The 23,977-nt window shown below is 36.4% G+C and overlaps 1 protein-coding gene across 8 annotated transcripts in view; it reads right to left on the bottom strand.

The window, feature by feature from the left end:
• Positions 1–23,977, bottom strand: part of TTLL7 (tubulin tyrosine ligase like 7) — a 196,314-nt gene that overhangs the window by 67,716 nt on the left and 104,621 nt on the right. For all 8 annotated transcript variants that reach the window (XR_015726274.1, XR_015726275.1, XM_087866046.1 and 5 more), the window contains 6 exons: positions 20,191–20,312; positions 19,288–19,355; positions 14,742–14,900; positions 9,886–10,102; positions 5,155–5,319; positions 991–1,149 (listed from right to left, as the gene is read on the bottom strand). Coding sequence is in view for 6 of the 8 variants with exons in the window: in XM_087866046.1 (XP_087722172.1) it covers positions 991–1,149; positions 5,155–5,319; positions 9,886–10,102; positions 14,742–14,900; positions 19,288–19,355; positions 20,191–20,312 (890 nt within the window). In the remaining 2 variants the exon portion in view is untranslated. The remainder of the gene's footprint in view (positions 1–990; positions 1,150–5,154; positions 5,320–9,885; positions 10,103–14,741; positions 14,901–19,287; positions 19,356–20,190; positions 20,313–23,977) is intronic.

The raw sequence follows: 23,977 nt of genomic DNA on the forward strand, positions 1-23,977 counted from the left end.
CGGATGGAACTTCCAACTTCAAAATCATTAATAAAAGAGATGATCAGCTTAAAATGAAAGGTACTTGTCGACAGCACCCTCTATAGCAATATGTTCCAAAATGTAACTAATCTAATCAATACTGGTGTTTAGGTATGTGCTATTTTCCTGATAATGTTTCCTACACACAGTGTTCTGTGCCCATGCGCTCTATGACTCCAGGTCAGGGGTCTGAGAAGGAACTGCTGAATGGGATAGTATTGGACCACATGACTTCTAAGTTTTCCTCTGGATATAATATAAATATGACTGGAAGAAAAGGTACAAAAATCTTAAACAGTGACTATTTTTATTTTTCCCTTATATCATTTCATCTTTTCTTAATATTAAGTGATATTTTATAATGAAAGAAAAATAATGATGACTCTGACCATACCAGGGACTGGCAGCAAACCCAAAGGCACACAGTTAACAGGCTGGACCTGAGGGGAGCCCCAGGCATATTACATGGCCTTAAGGGAGAATCCAGGCCAGCTGGGTTATGAGGTACTGAATACTGATTAATGGACCAATCAGAGCCTCTCTCTTCTTGAAGAGTTTGAATGGGAACCCAGTGAAGACAAGGAGGCTGTGGTCCTGAAGCCCAGGCACCCACACAGAGGAAAGACAACATCCAGAAGTCATGAAGTGGTAGAGGCCGTGAGGCTGGGGAAATAGTGGAGAAAGTAGATAACAAATCAGTAAAAGCAGATCCACACATATACTCAAAATTCCTGGCCGAGAAATTCACTGGATTTTACTTTGGGAAAAGTAATATCAAACACCTATTGGTCCATTCCTGGAACTGTTCTATTCTCTGAATTTTTGTTCTTGTTCCTCCCACATGCTCCATTCAGGCCTCTTTCTGCTCAGTTAACGAGCCAACTGTGCCAAGTACACATTTAAAAAACATTTGTTTTCATGCACAAGAACAGTAGTAACTTCTCTTTCTTATTAAAAGAAATGCCTTACCTCCAGAAGCCACGGCTTTAGTTTTCGGTCCAATAAAATATCAAATCCCAAGACTTCGAAACAGACACTTTCACTTCCTGGCGGTTGACCGGGTCTGCACATTCGGTATGCATGCAGGACATGAGGTTCCGCTACAATCAGAGTCTTTACAACCAACTCCTGCACATACAGTGATCAAAAAAGGGGGGCGGTGAAAATGCCTTACTTTTCTGTATCTTGTTTACATGTATGGAAATAAGGCCTGGGCTTACAAACAGCACGCTGGCCAAGGTCCCAAAGCTCTGTGGCGTGTGGCCCTGCTGCTGCTCTGATGCCACCGCTAATTCCACAGCATGCCACTCCCGCCCTGCTCGTTACACTCGGCCACGCTTGCCTGCTTAGGGCCGCTGGCAAGAACTGTTCCCTCTTGCTGGAACACTCTTCCCAATATTCCCATGCCCGGCCTGGATATTCAGAGAGGCCTCCCCCAACACTGGAGTCAAAAGGAGCCGCCCCCATCCCTTATGAACCACATCGCGTGGCGTAGGATCAGCTGATCTCTTCCCTGTCTTGTGAGAGCCGTGTCCTTGTGCCTACACTAGTGCCTGCCATTTAGGAGATGCTCAAAAATATTTGTGAATAAGTAAAACAAGAGTTGAAACACGTGGCTTCTAACTGCTAAATAAATAAGGGTAGTATCATACGCTAGCGTCTCAGAAACCATACGGAAGGGTTTAGGAGTGGCAGGGAAGAAAAATTCCAAAGAGAATAAACTACTTCACAACCAACATAGAACCTCCACTTAGACAAGTTGAAAGGGTGGGACAGAATCTAGGAGAGGTGGGCTTCTTTGTGTGGTGGTGATCTTGCAGTTCCTAAGGTTTACCTGAGATGAGAGATGTGCCGATTACAGAAAGAGCTATCAACACTTTCTGGGAGGACACATAAGACTAACAGGGTGAGTTACTAATGCTCATAAAACAAAAGGCTGGTTTACTGAAGTTTAAGAACAAGCTACGGATTGTGGAAAAGCTGCCTTGCAGGGGTTTTTTGCTTAGAATATATTGTCGTTTCAAGTCCCTCTCTCCAGGTATAGGCAATATAGCATGGCAGTTAAGAACGTGGCTCTAACATCAGGCTTTCTGGGGTTATTCCTAGCTTTGCTACTTGCTAGATGTATAGCCTCAGTTATGCTGCTTCAACTTTGAGAGTCTCACTTTCCCCAAAGGTAAAGGGGAAATAGTAATAATACCTACTGCAAAAGACTGATGTAAGGACAAAATAAGACTCCAAGTAAAACTCTTGGCATATTGCCTAGAACAGAGCAAACCTTCAATAAGTGTTAACTTAACAACTACTATTGTTATAGTTCTTCTATCATTCCTCCAGAACTCCACCTCCTATGTCCGGTCAGAAACAAACATTCCTCTACCTGGTGGGGGCAATATTCACTAGATGGGAGAAAAAAATGGGAGACAGAAATTAGCCTTGCTGTTACTCAGAATTCCAACCCAGATCATATGTGGAGTAAGTATTAGACATGCCATGAGAGGCTGTTCTCACAAAATTTTAATCAAAATAAAAAACTGATGGTAACACTAAAGTATATAAAGATAAAAGACCAAAAAAAAAAAAAAACCCACTCCATATAAATTTTCGGATATATTAGTGAAGCCAGTGGAGAATAGGGGGAAAAAAGTCAAAACCTTAGGTAGCAAGTGTCTGCATGAAACAACTCAGGCAGGGTGGGGAGGGTGAATATTAATAAACCCTGAATGACAAATCTGTGTGTTTTTCTACATAAAACACAATTGTAAGGAAAGACAAGACCGTAGGTATATGTGAAAATCAGGAGAGACATAACCAAACACGAATCAAACTCCACTAATGCTTTTGAGAATTTCCAACACAGTGTCACTGCTTTGAAGTCTGATTTGCAGATTTGTACCTAAAGTATATAAAAAAACATTCAGTAAGGATGGTTTTATGAGTGATTACAATCATCGTAATCTTTGTGGCTTGATTTTCCAGATTCATTCTTGACCTGCACAAAATTACACATCTCTGTGCTATACAGGGGGTAGTACTGTATGTTAGTTTTCATAAACAGTTACTTTTTAGAGAAATAACCCTCCAAAAAAGAGGTCATTGGAAAACAAGTCCCAAGTTAAATTCATGAAACTTGTAAACTATGACATTAAGATAAAAATTTACTGATTGGCTACCTTCTCTACCTCTTCCTGTTTTTATAATATATTATTTCATTAACTCATCTTAAACAGATATCTTTATATGTAATTCTTAATAAAAGTAAATATGACTATAAAATATGTACTTGGAAAAGTTGATAACTTATTATCTACTAATTGCTTATTTTTATTTTGTTATTATACATTCTAAGTATTGCAGGCAAGAGTGATTCAAAATGTACCCGTTTATAGAAGGGATCATAAATGCTTCAGAGCTTAATAGGCGCATACTGGCCATATTCAAGTTATATATGAAAATTATATTTTAGGCTCTAGCAGAAAGGTTCATTTCCACACCCTCTTATTAACATTAGTCTTACTTCTATACCTTCTCCTAATTCAATTATGTAGGGAGGTACCACTTGAAGCCAGTTTTTCTCTCTGATTGATTCTCTCTACACATTCTTCAACAAGGCAATCCAGGAAGTTCCACCTTTCCACAAAGACCTCTCCGAAGAAGTGAAAACCCACATGGAAGTGAAGAATTTGGTAAAGAAAAAGGAATACCACAGGCATATAAAACTTTCTTGTTCTCACTGAGCTATTCATCAAATGACCCATTTATCAAATTATCCAGGTATCGTCATGAATGATCTTCCACCAATGAGCTACTGTCCCAAAATAACAAATTTCACTCCTTTGATGCATCTAAACTGCTATAATAATAAACTATCGTTATTAAAATATTTTTTTTAATTTCTGCAAAATTGGCACTGGTAGAATAAATAAGTAGATAAATAAACACAGCATGATCGTAATCAAATTTCTCGTTTGGATGTATTTAGGCTATCAGGAAGATAGCCTAAATCACACCCCAAATGTACCCTTTTAACTGCCTGCTTGATCTTTCTACCTGAGGAAACATTTTAAGTTCAATAAAACTCTAGAAGAACTCATTATCATAACTTCATGACCTTTTAACAATTTAGTTCAGGTGTCAATGCCTCCAGGAAGCCCTCCTCCAATCCCCACCCATAGAAAGCTACCATATGTGGTCTTCCTCTACATTCTCACAGAATCCAGTGCATGGCTCTGTTGTATGTGTTAAATTACATTTTATTAACAACTTCTGTGTGGGTCTTTCCTACCAAACTCAACGTTTTTTGAGGACTGGCACTGTATCTTATAAATCTTCAGATTATCAGCCAGAAACAAGTGTATATTATGGGTTCATTGAGTGTTTACTTAATGACTGAATGAAATGAATGAATAGAACTCCTTTCTCTCACCTATAAAACTAAACTCTAGATCTTCTCAAAATAAATTTCTTTCTACTCTATTTTCAGATAAAGCCACACCCATTCTCCCTACAATTCCTCCTTAAAACTGCAGAGGAATGTCTGAATACTTCTTCCTGATTTTGGACATCAGTTAACGTCAATGGTGACCTCACTGTCACCTCTTCTACTGAGGTTCATATCAGGCCATTCTTCAGTTAAACTACCTCTAGGTGCCTTCCTCTACCTACTCTTGGTCTGTACTCTAACCCATCCTACATCCATTTTCAGATTTATCTTTTAAATTCATAGTCTTTGGCCTTATTAGTCTCCTCCCTTAATATCTGCAAGGAATGAGTCTTTACTGCCTACCAAGTTAAACCTTGATTTTCAGACCTAAAATTTTGCCTCCACATATCTTTTCAGCCATAAGTCCCCACAAAATTCCCAAAAACACCATAAGTGCCAACCTGGGCCACTTACCAGTATTTTCATACATCTATGCCTACTTTTGCTTTTGTTTGCACTTAGAACTCCCTCTCTCCCATCCCTAGCAGTAAAAATACTGCTTATCAAGGTCTGTCACAATTCCCACTTCCTTCATGAAAATAGTTTATCTGCCCAATCTAATGTAATCTGTTCTTTATTTAAAATGCTGATGTTCCTTTAAATTAATCTGAAGAAAGGCAGTTATAATTGTGAAAATGGTATAATCTTACTGAAATATCACTCCAAAACTTAGCAACATCATGTTGATTTGCTTGTAGGAATTCTGTAAACCACTTGATGGAACGTTTGCTGCCTTTGTTTTCAGTCTCGTCCCTTTCAAAACGCTCATTGTGTTTGTTCACAGAGTAGTTTGTTAGATGCATGTATAACTGGGTCTGTAACAAGTAAGAACCAAAGTTGTTATCACCTATGCGACTCTAGACCTGTGAGGTTTCACAGAACATACAGCAACCAAAGATGAAAGACAATTTTAAAGTTTAAAATACACAGATCGACAATTTCATGATGAGTTAGATAATTTTCAAATTAAATAGAATGGCACATTTCCAATAAAAGGTTTATAAATGTAGTCATCTACAAAGTTACTTTATATATTATTCAAAATATAGCTACCATAAAAAGTATTAAAATAATAATAATACATAAAATAATTACATGAAAATGTGAAATTACACACTGGTAAGCAAGAAAAACACTGCTCATTTTTGTTAATTTGTTTTTAATGTTTTTAGTGACAGTTCTCACCCAAATTTGTTTTGGGAAGAGAATTTTCTGAGATAGCAGTCTATGTTTTTTCAAAGAAAAATAAAAAATGAAATCTTAAGTTGCATAAACCAAAAGGCAGGACTACAAAACACAACCTCTGCCTTCCATACAGACTGGGAGGCCACTTGAACTCATTCACAAGGCAGAGCACACTTCGAATCAGCAGACAGAAGCACCACACACTGCTGTACAGAGTCTAAATGATGAACAGCAAATTTACAGTACTCCTTATTGGAGCTGTTATGCCTTAGTCTCTTTACACTCTTACATTTGTTGATACTGTTATCCTCAAATAAACTTGAAAAAGAATACAAAATTTTAAACGTCTCATAATCGTCAACTAATACACATCTAATGGATCCTTATCAATCTAGCATAAACATTCAAGTCTATATCCCACTCTCATGATCCTATTCCCAGAAATTACTTTAGAGAGCAATGTTGCATCACAATGAATATATACTCATGCACATGATTATTATTTAGGTTTGTTAATAAACAAGTATATTTGTATCATAATTTATTTTCACTGTAGTTACTTGGGTCTACAGAATAAAATCTCTGAAGCAAATGTGCAGAACTGATCATTTGAGCTACATGTTGTTTACTAACCCATGTGCCCATCACTAATTACGAATTTATTTTTCATTTATTAAACAATATTTAAGGAGAACCTACTTAATATCTGCAGGAACTGGTACTGGGCACTGTGGATACATAGATAACAAGATAGATACAGTCCCCACCCTAATGAAACTTAGAAAAAGCCTTAAATTTAAAAGAAAGAGCATAAATCTTCTGTTTATCTAATTGTAAGTGCTTGCTCTGAAGAAAAAAGGAAATTAATCAAACTATAGCATTTCCTACTTTTCAAAATAGAAGTAATTTTTCAATTTTAAAAAAGTTGGAAAATAATTTTTTTGAGGGGCTCTCCATTTGGCAAGATTTTCTTAAAATAAATAATAATAGCAGTAATAAAAACTAGCTATCCTAGTGAAAAAGTGAGTAAAAAATGGAACTGTGCATTTTTCTTAAAACAGGATCTTTGTAAGTAGGATTGGAAATTCCAGTTTCACATCTACCTCAACAAAAATCCCCTTCTAAGCAGGTCAGTGCCAGTTGGACATTGGCCATAAGCAGTGAAGACAGCTCTAAACCAAACAGCAACCTGCAAGGAATGAAAAGGATATAACTATTCTCCACCCTATTTTTTTGCATATAGGCTCAATACAATGAATTGGGATATATAAAACTTTTCAAGAACTGGCCGACTGCTACACTGGTAGCAAAAAATAAATGGTTATCATATTTCAATGCCTAAAATTCTCTGTCTGATGATCTCCTTATATGTAGTTTACAAATATTTAATTCTTATAAACACACAGCTCTTCACAAAATACATGCTATTTTAAAAATTGCAAATAGGAAGAAAGAAACAAATACACAACAGTATACCATCCGAAAACAACCAGTGAGAGCATTTCACTTTTTCCAGCCTTTTTTTCTTAAGCTTACCTTTTACATAATTGTGCTCACTTTAGATAAAATTTTGTATTTCTTTTTTTTTTTTTTACTTTTTCATATCTTAATCTAGGAATTTATTGTGAACTTGAAAAAGATGAACTTTTAAATTTTAGAGATATAAAGGAACACTGACACTTATATAGAAGATCATTCTTTGTACATGTGAACCAAAGCCACAAGATTACGTGATTCAAAAGCACTTGGCAAAGTGAGACCTAGAGGTAACATCTCCTGACTCCCAAACCTTCCTTATGATTTCCTAATCCAGTGTATTAAAGCAAATCACATACATATAATTTATTAAAATAAATCACTTTATCACCTAAATGAGCTTACAAGTCTTACCCTTTCCTATGTCTTCCCTTACTCTTTTCTCTCAAAACATGACTATCTGCCTTACAATGTAGTATAACCCATTCTTATCCACACCAATTATTTTAATTATAATCTAAGAGCTGACAAGTCTCAAAATAGGCCTTTAGCTTGGTTCTCTCATCTGAACTCCAGACCTATGCTATAAATCCAAATGCTTATAGCATAGATCCATCTGAGGCCGCACAGGCATGTCAAACCAAACACATCAGCTTCCTGCAAGACCTTTAATAACCCCCTATGTTTCCTATCACGGTGAATAATACACCATCCACCCAACTGCCCATGCCAAAATTCTTGAGTTTTATCCTTAATTTCTCTCTCACTTTTCCTCCTTCTATAAATCCAACCTGTCAGTATATCGATGTTATCCATGTTATCATAAATATACCATAAATCTGTTTTCATTATTAGTCTAGTCCTACTGCTACTACTTCAGATAAGGCCATCTTTCCTGTCACACGTGGTTAGACTAGAAAACAGCTTCTCCCTTACCCTCACCTCTCCCATACATCTACATCTACATTCATCTCTCACATTCCCCATACTATAGACCAGGTGACCTTCTCAAGACAAAAATCTCATTCCTTCTTTCCTTCTTTAAAATCTTTCAATGCTTCCCTTCTTCTTAAATTCCAAAATCCTAGATGTGGCCTAAAAAGCCCTGAAAGATCTGTCCTCTAGGCTCTTCATCCTCCTCTCTGAACACCTACCCCTTCATAGTCTGTATTTAGCCATATTGAATATGAGTGCTTTCTCCACACACATCATACCTCTGGACCATTTTTCTCCATGGACTTCCACCCCATCCGGCCCTGCTCCCAACCTGGCTAACCTTTCATTATTCGTATTTCACTTTACAAACGCCCTCTCTAAACTTTCCCTCCAGCTGGGTCAGATGCCCCTGCTACGCACCGCCGTCGCACCCTCAGTGTCTTAGACCATTACACTTACCATCAGGTATTATAATGCTTATCTTATTTTCTGCCTCCCCACTAGACTTGCTTTTGAGAGGTCAAGCACTGTATCTGTCTCGGTCACTGTTTTTCCAAAACTAGCACACTGCCTAGAATGCAGCAGAGTTCAAATATTACTTGGTGATTGGATATAGTCACACCTTATGACCTTTAAAGAGATGATTCTTTCCTTTATCTTCCTTTCCAGTGAAAATTTTGACAGTTCCCTTATTCTTCCTTTGCCAGGTTTACAACATTTTTCATTAATTGAACATAGCAGTATTTATGATCAGTCATTATGTAATTTTTAAAATATGACCACTTTTAGTCCAGTTAATTATGTGTATAACACTGGAGGAGGACAATAACTAGGCTTTTGACAAAATGGAAATAATAATTAATTATAATTTTTACTATAATTAGTAGGCCCAAAAATAGGGTAGAGGTTAACTAAACTTTTAAGTATGGACAATAAATTAAAGTTTGTGACTTTCAGGATAAATTATGATAATAAATTACAGTTTGACCTTCATAAACCGTAAACTACAGTTATGACTTTCATCAGTGAGTTATGGCTGCACAAAGGAAATCTTAATGGAAAAATATCTACAGAAAGCTCCATTTAATAGATTTTAATATGCACACTGAAACTACCAGTTTATGTCTCTACTTTACATTTGGTCAATATAAATTTACCATCTTTTCTTCTGTGCAAAGTGAGAAATTAATAACTCTACTTTCTGATAACTCTCACTTTCTCTGTTTCATATACTCTCTCCCACATCCTACATGTTAAACCATACCTTTTAAATAAAGCTTGCTCAAATACCACCTCCTCCAAGAGAAGCTAAACACAAACTATCCCTATACTCAACTCCATGACACTGTGTCTGTACTTCTCAATGAGATATTATTTTTATTTGTATTTCTAAATAAATCATTTCTATCCAGGGCCACAGCATACACACATGTGCTTTGATATCCATTTCTATATAGGGCCACTGTATGTACATGTGTATTTGTCATTTCTATACAAGGCCACTACATACACATGTGCTCCGAAATCCAACATTGTGCTCACAGCAACCTAAGGGAGTGCCGTCTCCTAATTAGCCTGCTAGAAAAGACAACTTCTTTTCTTCTTCTAATTTTCACAAAGCTGTCTACAAATTGGAAGCAGTCTTGTTTATGTACACAATTCCTGACTATAAAAACCTGAGAAGGAGTACTTTGATTCATATAAGCTTTATACACAGTGCATGCTTTATAAAGTACAAATTGAACAAATGAATAAAACCATAAATTCTGTCTGGTATCACTTACCAAATTGGACTCATTAGGTGGAATGTATTTCTCTGTTCCCATTCGCACAAGTCCATCATGGTAGAGAAATATTTTCAGTGGATCACATGATGTTACCAGAATATAAATTCGTAAATCAAACTTGTAACCTTCCATTAGGAAAGGCTTTTCAATGTATTCTTGAACAATTAAATGATCCTGAGATGGAAGTTTGTCACCATTTCTTATCAAAGAAATCCTAAGTTAAAAAAAAAAAAAAGATTAAAAGAATACTTTGATATGGGGTGAAGATGTTCACAAAGTTACAGATAATACTCAAGAAGAAAATGGTAGAGGAGGGAACTCCAAAATCTACCCTTCCACAAAAGCAATAAACAGCCAAAAAAGTGTCAGAATCAACTTTTTTGGAAACCTGGAAACTGAACAAAAGCTGTAACAACCAGGAAACACTTAATTAAAAAAAAAAAAAAAAGCCAAATCTATATAAAAGAGCTTTGTGGCATTTTAACTTACTCTGGTCCCATCCCCCAACCTCAACTCATCCATCAATGGCCTTGAACAACAGCCCATGTTCCCAGTACAAGTACTGGTTCTGGAGGGAGGAGAATAGATCATACTCTTATGGTAGTTTTATTGTTGTTGTTATAGTTGTTTTAGCTGCCTGGTGGCTCCCTGAAGGAACTCGACGACTGATCTTATCTTGCCTAATTAGGAACTCTCCTAGTGTTGAGACAGCCACTGGGGGAGTCGGGGAAGGGAAGGAAGGCATTGCTGAAAACATTTAAAGACAAATGCATTAGCTCCTGCTGCCTATGACAACCAATAAAGGTTGGAGAAAACAATACACTAACTAAAAATATTGGAAAGAAAAACTGAAGTATGAAAATCTTTGGGGAATAAAAGCTTTGAAAAGCTCAGACATATTTCTGGGAATCTAGAATGCCATGGGCACGCCCAAGGCTCAGTGCAGGCTCAGGAAAGACTTGAAAGACCCTAAGCTCTTACCTCTGGCTAACCATCAGGCTCTGCACAAGCAGGAAATGAAGACTAAGGCAAAATTTTAAAATGCCTAGTTGAGGGTTGAAGGAATGTTCCAACATACACATACACCCCATCTACAAGGACCGGGAGTTTGGGTTGGGGGGAGGTTTTCTTGGTTTGTTTTGTTTTGTTTTGTTGGTTGCAAGTGTTGGAGGACATCTTTGTCCACTTACGAGCTGAGCACTGACCCATCAAACAGGAACTTCAGTGCCACACACAACAAAAAATACAGACTTCACAAAATTATTTAAGAAAGATCACTAAACAAATAAAGACCAACCATAACAAGCAGCAACAAAAAACCTTGGGGGGGTGGGGGGGAATCTGATTTCCAGAGTTGCTACATTATAACATTCAAAATGTCTGGTTTTCAACCAAAAAAAAAAAATATATATATATATATATATATATATATATATATATATATATATATATATATATATATATATATATATATATATGAGTCATGCAAAGAAAAAAGAAAGTATGGCCCCTACACAGGAAAGTTACCAATTAGTAGAAAGACAGACATTGGGCTTACTAGACAATCAATTATTCAGATCAACTGTTTTAAATCCGTTCAAAGAGTTTTAAATCTGTTCAATATGGAGAGAACTGAAGGAAACCATAAGAATGATATCTCACCAAATAGAGAATATCAATAGAGATAGAAGTTATTATTTTTTTTTAAAGAAGAGTGGAGGGACCCAAACTGAAATTGTGAGGTTAAAAAATACAATAACTAAAACAAAAAATTCATTAGAGAGGCTAAACAGAAGATTTAGGAGGTCAGAAAAAAAAATTAATGAACTTGAAGGTAGGTCAATTGAGAGTGACTAGCTTGAGGAACAGAAAGAAAAAAGAATGAAGAAAAATGAACAGAGCTTTAGGGTCCTGTGGGATACCATCAAAAATACCAACATACACATAACTGGAATCTCAAAAGGAGAGGTGATAGAGAAAGGGACAGAAAGAATTAATAGCTGAAAACTTCCCAATTTGATGAAAAACATTAACTATACATCCAAAGAACTCAATGAACTCCAAGTAGGATAAATTCAAAGAGATCCACACTGAGACATACTATAACTGTCAAAAGTCAAGACAGAATCTTGAAAGCAAGACTAAAGCTACTTTTCACACCCTATGGATTCTCAATAAGATAAATAGCTGATTTCTCATCAGAAACAATGGAGAACAAAGGCAGGGAGATGATATATTCGAAGTGTTGACAGAAAGAGAAAAAAAATAAAAACCTGTTAAACAATAATTCTATATCTGGCAAAAGTATTCAAAATTGAAGGAGAAATGAAGATATTCCCAGATAAAAACTTATAGTTTGTTGCCAGTATAGTTGGTCTATAAGAAATGATAAAGATAATTTTTCTGACTGAAATGAAAGGACACTACACAGTAACTCAAATCCAGACAAAGAAATAAAAAACACCTGGTAAAGGTGACTACATTTAGTAGATATGAAAGTCACTATTAATATAGTTTAGATTTGTAACTAATCTTTTTTCCTATATTATTTAAAATACAACTGCATTAAACAATAATTATAAATCTATGTTGATGGACAAAATGTATGAAAAAGTAATTTGTAACAACAATAACATAAAGAGAGACAGAGCAATATAAAAACAAAGTGAGGGTTTTTTTGTTTTTGTTTTTGTTGAAACTAAGTTGATATTAATCTAAACAAGATTGTTATAAATTGAGGTGTTAATTATAATCCTGGAGAAACCATTAAAAAAAAAAAAACTCCAATAGAGATTCAAAGGGGTACATGCACCCTGATGTTTATAGCAGCATTATCAACAGTAGCAAACTATGGAAAGGGCCCAAGTGTCCATCGATTGATAAATGGATAAAGAAGATGTGGGGTGTATATAGATGCAATGGAATATTACTCAACCATCAAAAAGAATGAAAACTTGCCATTTGCAACAACGTGGTTGGAGCTAGAGTGTATTATGCTAAGTGAAATAAGTCAGTCAGGGATAGACAAATACCATATGATTTCGCTCACATGAGGAATTTAGGAAACAAAACAGATGAACGTGTGGGAAGGGGAAAAAAAAAAACAGAAGGAGAGAGGGGGAGGCAAACCATAAGAGACTCTTGAGACTCAACAACAGAGGACAAACTGAGGATTGATGGAGGGAGGTGGGTGGGGAATGAGCTAAATGGGTGATGGATATTAAGGATGGCACTTGTTATGATGAGCACTGGGTGTTCTATGTAAGTAATTCTATTCCTAAAAAAATAATAAAAATAATAATTTTTTTAAAAAACTCACAAATATATAGTAAAAGAAATGACAAGAAAATTAAAATGGCACACAAGAAAATATTTAATATACAAGAGAGTAGAAAAGGAGGAATTGAGGAATGAAAACTATATTAAAACATACAAAACAGGGGCGCCTGGGTGGCACAGGGGTTGGCCGCCTGCCTTCAGCTCAGGGCGTGATCCTGGCCTTTATGGGATCGAGCCCCACATCAGGCTCCTCTGCTATGAGCCTGCTTCTTCCTCCCCCACTCCCCCTGCTTGTGTTCCCTCTCTCGCTGGCTGTCTCTATCTCTGTCAAATAAATAAATAAAATCTTAAAAAAAAAAAAAAAAACATACAAAACAAAGAGCAAAATGGCTGAAGTCTTTCATTATCAATAATTACAAATGGATTAACTCTCCAACTAAGACAAGCCTTTGGTTTGTCTTATAAAAAAAACATGGTTTTTTAATACATTCACACACTTTTTGTTTTTTATACAATCATACACTGTCTACAAGAGATTCACTTTAGATTCAAAGATTCAAATAAGCTGAAAGTGAATAAATAGAAAAGCTAGCCCACACCAGAAGTAACCAAAAGAGAACTGGTGTGGTTATACTAGTATCAGACAAAACAGACTTTAAGAGAAAAACTCTTATAAGACACAAGGACAATATGTAATGATAAAACGATAAATCAAAAGATTAAAATAACATATGTGTTTTTATTAAAAGCAGCCTCGGGACACCTGGGTGGCTCAGTTGGTTAAGTGTCTGCCTTCAGCTCAGGTCCGAAGGTCCTGAGATCAATTCCCTCATCAGGCTCCTTGCTCAGCAGGGAGCCTGCTTCTCCCTCTGCCTGCCACTCTCCCTGCTTGTGTGCTCTCTTTCTCTCCCTCTCCCTCTCTCTGACAAATAAATAAAATCTTCAAAAATAAAAAAATAAAAGCAGCCACACCCACATTTTCTCTGAAAAAGTACACTGCAGAAAATGAACATTAGAAAGCAAAAGGACACAAGATTATTAAATTGTATAATCTATGTTCAGCTAACACATCCAGTTCGTGGTACTTTAGCTTAAAATTTGTTTTACTCATTCTCAATTCAATCACCATGGCTCCATGAAGAAAAAAACCTACTTCTAAAGCAAAGAGGATACTTACTTTGCTTTAAATTTCTAGCTATTGAAAGAGTAACTACATTACCATTTTTTTTCTCCAAGTCAATTTAGCTCTACCATATCAACCAAATTTTAGCCTCCAAGCTAACTCTAAAATTATTATAAATGCAAATCTTATGTTTAAGAAAAAATCAGAAAACACCTTTTTTTTCTCTATTTTGTTGTCTCCTATTAAAGTCTTTCAACTGATTTAATTTATAAATTGAATGACCCAAGCCTGTGGGATAGGGTGAAATGGCTCAATAAATATTTAGTTTCAAAAAAGCAATAGAGACCATTTTATTATTTTTTTCATATTCAACTATGAGTAAATGCTCATATTTATTCTTTCCCCCCAGTTGTTTTTAAACTTTTATATGTTCTGGGTGAAAAATACCTACCCATGACCCATTGCACCATTAGCTGGTTTTACTATAAAAGTTTTCTGCTTTCTTTTTTTCTTCAATTCTTTCATGTAGTTCTGGAATTGCGTATATTCAGCAGGGAAGATCCACGTTCGAGGAACAAAGGTATAATCCAGAGGTCGGGACTTGATCATTCTGTAAATTAGAAATAACATGAAAAGTAATTTCTATTCAAACTTTTCTAAATTTTCTTTCTCTGTGCTACTGACATTTACTACAAGGATTTAAATTCCCGCCATTTCTTTATTTATTGATTCATTCAACAAACGTCTATAAAGCACTTACTATATGCTAGGCATTATTCTGGACACTGGGACTACATCAGTGAAAAAAAACAAACAAGATTCTCTGTCCTGACTATGGACTCTGAGAAACAAACTGAGGGCTTCAGAGGGGAGAGGGGTGGGGGAATGGGATAGGCTGGTGATGGGTAGTAAGGAGGGCACGTATTGCATGGTGCACTGGGTGTTATACGCAACTAATGAATCATCAAACTTTACATCAAAAACCAGGGATGTACTGTATGGTGACTAACATAATATAATTTAAAAAAAAACATAAAAAAATAAAATAAAATAAAATAAAAAAAGATTCTCTGTCCTATGTACTAATTCAGATATTGATAGATCATTCGAGTATATACTATATGCTAGGCACTAGGGATATTAAGATAAATTAGTATGGTCTCTACCCTAAGGAATTTACATATAGGCTATTAAATACAACGTGATAGTGCAATAAAAACATACATAGCAAGGTAACATGTGGAAATAGTCATTAACTCTGCCTCTGGGATGATGGAGTGGGTAGCAGGAAATGGTTCACCTCCAGGTGCCATTCATGGTGCTTCTTTAAAGATAATTTTGAGCCCTCTGAGGCACCCATAAGGAGCAGTTCTGATCACTTTTACTTCATTGTTTTTGAAGTTTAACTACTTTTCTGAGAAAATCATGTGAAGCCTCTGTGTATACTAGAAATTTTGTTTTGTTTTGTTTTAACATGAACTACATATGCCTATACATGTGGTTTTATGGCTACATTGTATGTCCTGATATTTTTATATTTGCTACTAATTAAGCCTACTTGATACATAACTTAAGGATAAAACTAGGTATAAAATGTTTACTTTTGATTAATCCCAAATAGTAACCATTTTGTACATACTGATTCCCAATAAAAATGAAGAAATTAGAAGAAATATTTTAAAATATTATCTATTAAAGAAAATCTGATTATTTAAAAAAAAAAAGGTCCTTTTAATAAACGTATGCAAGTCTTTTACAGATAAGGAGATATTGTCCCCAGATGAGACTGGTAAAATCTAAAATGGAACCATAGTACATGGGATACACAGAGGTAGGGCCTACATTCTAAAACTAGAGTGTGAAATATTATAAGCCACTTGGCTTCCACAACTGTAGGTTCCTATGGTTATCATATTTCAAGTGCTCTTTCAAGAAGTCCCTGTAAGAAAGTTATATTTCCACCACGAGAAGGGAAATAATTACCAACTCCATCCGTCAAATCCAGATTAAGCCAATAAACTAAATAATCTCAATACAAAATAGGCTAACATTGACTGGTTTGGAAAACACACATACACACATATACACAAAGCTAAAGGAGGGGTGCCTGGGTGGCTCAGCCATTAAGCGTCTGCCTTCGCCTCAGGTCATGATCCCAGGGTCCTGGGATCGAGCCCCACATTGGGCTCCCTGCTCAGCAGGAAGCCTACTTCCCCCTCTCCCACTCCCCTTGCTTGTGTGGCCTCCCTTGCTGTCTCTCTCTGTCAAATAAATAAATAAAATCTTTAAAAACAAAAAAACAAAGCTAAAGGAAATACAGTAACAGTGCTAATACCCTTGTTTTTGTGTCCCATACCTTTAAATGTATTTATTATATTTTAACAATGATATGAAATTAGATCAATTTAAAGTTTTAATTAAAATAATATATTTTAAACCAACCGTGTAGAGTATTTATGAATGATACCATTCTTTAACATATATATTTGGAAAAAATCCAAGCACACATATATTCAAGAGAAATACTTTATTCCATTTAGCAATCTAGCACAAATCATTTGATGTAAAAATGAATAGCTTCAAAATAGACATGCGGTCTTACTTAGGAATTTGGAAATATGGAATTATTTCTGCTCATAACTGTCATGGATTTACTAAATGATATTAAACATGTAATTTCGTTAATTCTATTTTTATATAAATAGGGCATAACTTTCCATTTAATAGAAGGTTCTTTTTTCCTTAAGAAAGATTCCAAGGATTCTATAAAAATGAGAAATTGCCTATTTGTAATAGCTTCTGATGGGTCTACATTTAACCCTCTTGCCTCTCCCAACATACAGACTTCTGTTCTCTGCAGAGCAGGCAGAATGATATTTTCAAAATGCAAATCTGGTCATTTTACCAACTCCACCCAACCCCTCCTCTCCTGTGGAATTTAGGATAAGGACTATACTCTTACCCATCACCCTTCAGCTACTCTCTCCCATCCCCATCAATGTCTCTGCACTCTAGCTACACTCGGCCTTAATTCAGTATCCTGACTATTCCTGCTTTCTGCCACCATGTGACCTCAGACCATACTATTCTTCCTGCCCAAAAAGCTGTTCTCTACCACTTTCACCAATAAACTCCTACTCAGCATTCCTGTTTAGGCTCCCACAGCATATCCTCCGGGAACTCTCCAATGCGTCCCTCAGCTAGAAGTCCTTCACCGTGCACTGATTCACAACTATGTACCTCTACTTCACCGCACTTATCACAGTTGCAACCCAAAGTTGTAAAAGCCACAAGTCTGACTTTGATTACCTCATGTGCCCTAAGGTCAGCACGCTGCCCAGCATATTTAATAAATATGTGTTAGATGAAAGTAAATGACTTCAATGAACACATGTCCAAAACTTTTCAGAGGGAATTTGCTTTCCTCCGAAGTCTGTTCTTCCTATAATCGCCCCACCTACACGATCTCCTAAACCAGAAACGTAGCAGTCATCTTGGACGCTGCTCTCCTCCTCCCCTTTGATTCTCACAGGGCGGCAGCTTTCCAGTCCTGTCAATTCTATCTCACCCCTATTTTCCAGGTGTATTTTCCCTTCCCCATTCCCACTATCTCTCCTTTGGTTTATCAGATGTTGACAATCACCTCCTTCAGGGCTTCCTCCTTCCTTCCTACCTTCTTTGAATCCATTATTTACAGACCTATCAAGAGTATCTAAAACATACCATTTCTCTGCTTAAACCCATTAAAAAAGTTCTTATTTCTCTCAGGATAAACAGAAATATTTGCTGAATAGTTAAAGAGATTAAAGAATCAATGATTAAATGATCGAATAAAACAGTAACATGGCTATGCAGCCTGACCTTTGCATTTGGCTGCAGCGGCATCTCACACTGAGCCTCCTGACACCCTATAAAACCCCAGAAACTGCTTTGAAGTTCCCCCAAACATATCATGTTGGTTTAAGTCTGCACATAGTTTCTCCCACTGTTGTCTTTGCCTACAGTATCCTTGCCTTCTTCTCAAAGGGTGAACTCCTACACACTTTTCAATATCCATTGTGCATTTGAATTCTCCAGAAAACCATCCAGGCCCCGTCACTGCCATACACTGACTCTCCCCTAATGGGGTACCATGAAACTGTATTATATGTATCACTCTTTCTCCCTTACTAAAATTCGAGTTCTAGGCAGGAACTAGGCCTTACTCATCTTGTTTACTTGTTAGCAGTCTCTAGTCTACAGTAGACACACAAAAAATATTTGTTGAGTGAGTGAGTGTATAAACTTTCACATGATGCATATAAATATTTAGTTACACACCAAGTTTACTAACCTTTCTCTGTTTGAGTTTTCTTTTTTAAAAATTTTCTCAAATTATTACTCAACTTCTTAAATTTAAAAAAAAACCTAATCCACAGAAACATAACTTGCATAAAAATTCTGCAGTTTATTTGGTATAACATCTGAGAACCTGTGAACAGTTTTTCCCATAAAAGCAGACTGTTACTCCAAATAGTGGTCTCAGAGGTAAATATATATACATGTATATCCCTCGGTAGGGACGTACACATGTGTCTATGTGTGTGCGTGTGTGTGTGTGCATAAATGTACCTACTATAGTGCCTGGCACACATTAGATGTTCACTAACAAACGGACGCTCAATAACCAGATATGAACACACACATACACACTCAGTGTGTTATGTTGCTAAACTGCAGTAAAAAGAAGCCTGAGATTCTGGAGACCAGGATTCTGCTCCAGCTTTGCTACTGACTGTTTACTTGACTTGTGCAAGATACTCATTTCTCTGATTCTCAGTTACCTTCTCTGCAAAATGAAGGAAGAATCAGGAAATTTCTAAGACCTGTTAGCTCTAAAATTCTATCTCTTCCATCAAAATATCATTTCAAATCAATGTAACCTGGCGAAAGATGCACTATAATATTCAAAACAAACTTCGAAAAGGTCTTCTCTATTACAAGAAAATGAAGATTACTTGGTCATATTTCTTGCTAAGAAATCCTTTCTACAGATCTCTCCCATTCCTGGAAAATGGTTGATCCTCTGCAAAATAAAAAGGTAAACGTTAATATTCTCATGGACTTCATGAATATATTCATTTATATTACAAGAGAGTTACATCCATCTCTGAGTTTAATGTTTTCAAAAAACTGACTACTAATGTAAAACATTTAAAATGAAATGAACTATAATGACTTTATAGAAGTAAAGAATCTGCAATAAGCAAGAATAAAATTGCAGATTTTTTAAGAAATCAGAAAACAGTGTTTACACAGATATTAAAGTTACAATTTTCTGTGTTGAATAACTGGTAATTCAATGTCCAAATTATTTCTAATATTCTAAAGTTACTATATTCATGCAGATAAGCATTGTAGAAATATTGGCGAGAATGGCCTTATTTCCTATAATCCATTTTGTATTACACTCCATTCTGACAAACTGTACAAAATGTCGATTGTCAAAAATTGTGTGTATTTGGCTTTTTAGTTTGATGTCTATTTTTAATATGTTTGACATTCTAAAAATAAAAGAATGAAGCCAGATTACACATAGCAGACATTACAAGTTATTTCCACTTCCTGATCTCTCTGTGCAATCTATTCCATGTCACTTGTCTTTAAGCATAATGCAAAGTGTAGGAAGAGTTTTCTCCTATTAATTCTTCCTTAAAGATGGAAAGAGGTTAAAAGTTAGATTGGAAGGAATTCTTTTATGCAAAGAGTCAGTACAACTGGACAGCAACAAAATAGGCTATTTAGGTAAGTTAGAACTGAAATTTAATACATCCACACATTAAGAACCCTATCTAAATAAAATTATAATGGAATTCACATAACTCTCCTAAAACCAGTAATCGGTCACAATTAATTCCCACCTGGTAATTTTGCAGCTCTGCAATCTTCTCCTGCTGAACCGCAGAATCACACCATATAAGGTTACTTGTTTCATCCTCATCTGGAGTTTTCATAAATCCCATTTCATCTATTACTAAACGAACTGCAAGTAAATGATAAGTTAAATGAAAATCAAAATACTACTGAAACATATTCGTTGTGGAAACGTTTCTGATATATGTAAATTTTATCTCATAGTATTTCATCTGCAAAATATCCATTAGTGATAGCCTATTCCTATTTTTAGTTACGACAATTTATCTAGGGCCAAATTAGACTCCCAGTAACCGAGAACTCAAAATTCTTGGTTTCAACCCTCTGAGATTTAGCAGGTACGCACGCTGCTAAAGAGTTCAGTGATTACTCACGGCACAGTGAAAACAGACACACAGCTGAGACAACACCTCTACTCAGGAAAATGTACTTCAGGGCTTTTTTTGTGACCTTGGGCTAAAAGGGAAAAGGTAAAAATAGTTCCTGATCATTAGACCTATCCTATACTTTCCACCTCCCCAGTTCAAATTATTTTTAGCAATTAAAACCAAGTCAGCTGAGGCGCCCCCGGGTGGCACAGCAGTTAAGCGTCTGCCTTCGGCTCAGGGCGTGATCCCGGCGTGATGGAATCGAGCCCCACATCAGGCTCTTCTGCTATGAGCCTGCTTCTTCCTCTCCCACTCCCCCTGCTTGTGTTCCCTCTCTCGCTGGCTGTCTCTATCTCTGTTGAATAAATAAATAAAATCTTAAAAAAAAAAAAAAACAAGTCAGCTGTGTTGACTCAGGATATGAAATAATGAAGCAGAGGTCACAGTAGAGATCTGGAAACTGGCCCTCCTACCTGTTCCTAACCCTTTAATCCTATTGAAAAAATGTATGCTCAGAGGAAATCTTGATTATCAGTACAAACTATTTATATGCTCCTCTCTGATTTGGATATCACAATTAACATAGTAACATTTTTCTTCCAATGAATTTCAAGTTTAGAATAAAGAAACAAAATATTTAGGATAAATTTTGGGTTCCAACAGAATTCAAAGTCTTAACTGAAAAGTGTAACTATATACCAGCACTTCAGTGTTTTATTTTTAAATGTTTTCCTTTTACTGTATACCCTATGTATGAGGAGAAATGATAAAAGGGGATCAATTGTCTGAATTTATGTGGCAAATTATAAAACTGATGAGCAGACACCTGTCAGTCTCAAGTCCTAGAGACTCTTGATTGCTTTTTGGCTGAGGAGAAAGAAAGGACATTTTATCCAGTGGTTCCTAGAACACAGACATAAAAGAAGAGAACAGTAATTGGAGGTGGATGATGCTGGGGCGGGGGAGGAATGCTGAGCTGAAGTTGCCCTTTTCCATGAGAGGCTTGGGAAAACTTGGGGCTGTTCTGAAGGTTCAGGTGACAATGTTCAAAGCAAGAGTTGGGTGGGGCGCCGGGGTGGCACAGCGGTTAAGTGTCTGCCTTCGGCTCAGGGCGTCATCCCGGCGTTATGGGATCGAGCCCCACATCAGGCTCCTCCGTTATGAGCCTGCTTCTTCCTCTCCCACTCCCCCTGCTTGTGTTCCCTCTCTGCTGGCTGTCTCTCTCTGTCAAATAAATAAATAAATAAAATCTTTAAAAAAAAAAAAAAAAAAAAAAAGCAAGAGTTGGGGGAAGGGCTGTTCTCTTGTCTGCCCCAGACCACCATGCAGCTTTGGTGACATGAGGCTTCGTGACCTGTCTTGCCACCTAGGGCTCAGAGGAAGGACAAGGGCCATAGCCACACAGACTGGGAGACTGCTTTAACTTACTCTTAGCAGAAAAAAATAATGAGGCCAGAATAGCAGCTTGAGAGCAGACCTGTTCCTGAGTACAGGAGAGACACTGGCTGGGGCTGCTCAGAAATAACTGAGAAGAACTTAAAAAGAGAAATGGAACTGGTGGCAGTTACAGAAGGAGGGAGTATAACGAGCTACTAAAATGTGGTTATGAATGTACACATGCACCCGTGAGGCTGGGAACATTCAGGTTACATAACAACAGTGGAAAAGATCCATTCTTTCCTTAGATTCACAAAACCAAATCTGTAAGGTCAGTCATATATAAATCTCTTTTATTATGAAATTCCAAGCTTGGAGAGCTGACAAAGTTGAACTTCAAAGAAAAATACAATGCCAGGTCTTAAAATGTCACTTTTCTCAGGTAAGCTATTTAATCAAATTCTTCTTTGAAATGAAATTTTAGAAATCAACTGGAATCTTTTAAGGATACCATCCTCTGCTGCACAGAAAAGAAATCCCTTTAACGAGACAGTTCCAAATAGAAAGTTGGTGACAGCTAAAGACTAACTCCACACCTTTAAATGCTGATCTGTTAGGACCTCTCTTTTAAAAAGGGGGTGAAATAATTGCCTCCATACTGAATTTCTACCAAACCAAAAGCCCTATTGGTAAAACAGAGATAACCATATGAACCATTTCCTCAAGTTTCCCTTTGCATGCTTACATACCCCCTTCTCTGATCTTCCTTGTCCCCATTTAATAAAAATTACCAAAAATACGTTCCTCACACTTTGTCCTATGATCTTTTGCCTTGACCCACAGAACTTTTCAGAGGATGTTCCGGAGTTATAAAAACAGGAATCCATGCAACTCTCTGAATTTTAGATACAGAAGATATATTTGTGTTTCTCATTTTAAATTTCAATTCACATTTTATTTAGGCAATATGATCTAGAAAAAGGAAAACTGAATTTGAAACAAATGAATTCAGGTTCAAGTTCCACTTTTGCCATCTGTGTGAACTTGGATAACTTGCTAACTCCCACTGGACTTGTTTCTTCAACTTTTCTATAAGAGATATATAAAAATTAATGTGGAATTTCATAATGTAATAATTACAGAACTACTGAGAGAACGCACTTCATTATTCTGCAACATGTCTTCTTAGGAACTATAATCAAGATTCAGGAATACAGAAGTCTTATGTTCTTTGAATAACCAGTATGATTTTATCTTCTGGGCACTATGTTCTATAACTGATTATGTTTTAATATTTGCTTTGGTTGCTAGGAAGCTCTGAGTGAAACCCATGTCCATTTCTAACCACAGAGGGTCTCATGGTATGTATTTTGTATCCTTACCAGCCACAAGATTCATCTTATTTTACTATCTTTATTTTTCCATGTTTATTTTCTTATGGCTATTAGCCACTTCAAATTCACTAGTAGAGTGAGGAAAGGCAGGAAAAAGGGAGGAAGGGAGTAATGCAGCCTATTTTACAGGGTTATTTGGAAGATTAAATGAGGTAATGCATGTGGAAATGTTTGGTCAGTGGTTATAATAATATTACTATGAAAACTATAGCAAAGTATTGTACATGAGGAAAGAGGCAACACCAGGGCAAAAACACAGGTGTGATGACTACGGCTTAAGTGTATTTCCATTATATAATTCAAATTGTCAAAAAGCAGTAATTAAATTATAAGAAGTAAGCTGTTGCATATCACTAGCTCACATAAGGAAAAAGTGAGGTAGCACTTTCTCCTTGATACATGGCCAATTCTCTCTTTTCCTTCCCTGTACTTAGCTCTGTATTCTCCCAACAGTCCCTGACCCAAGGACTGAGCCAGGAATTCTGTTAAACACCGAGGCTTGGGCTCAGCAAGGAGGCAGGAATCAGTATATAGAATACTAAGGCAACTTCAGCCCTGGGAAAACTTCCTGGGAAAGTGAGAGTGAAGTGAACTGACACACTCTCCTGTAGATCAAGGTTCCCTATGAACCCCAC

The sequence above is a fragment of the Ursus americanus genome, chromosome 12 (assembly GCF_024610735.1).
Source record: "Ursus americanus isolate L20-20 chromosome 12, mUrsAme1.1.p, whole genome shotgun sequence".
In the NCBI taxonomy this organism is placed as follows: domain Eukaryota; kingdom Metazoa; phylum Chordata; class Mammalia; order Carnivora; family Ursidae; genus Ursus; species Ursus americanus.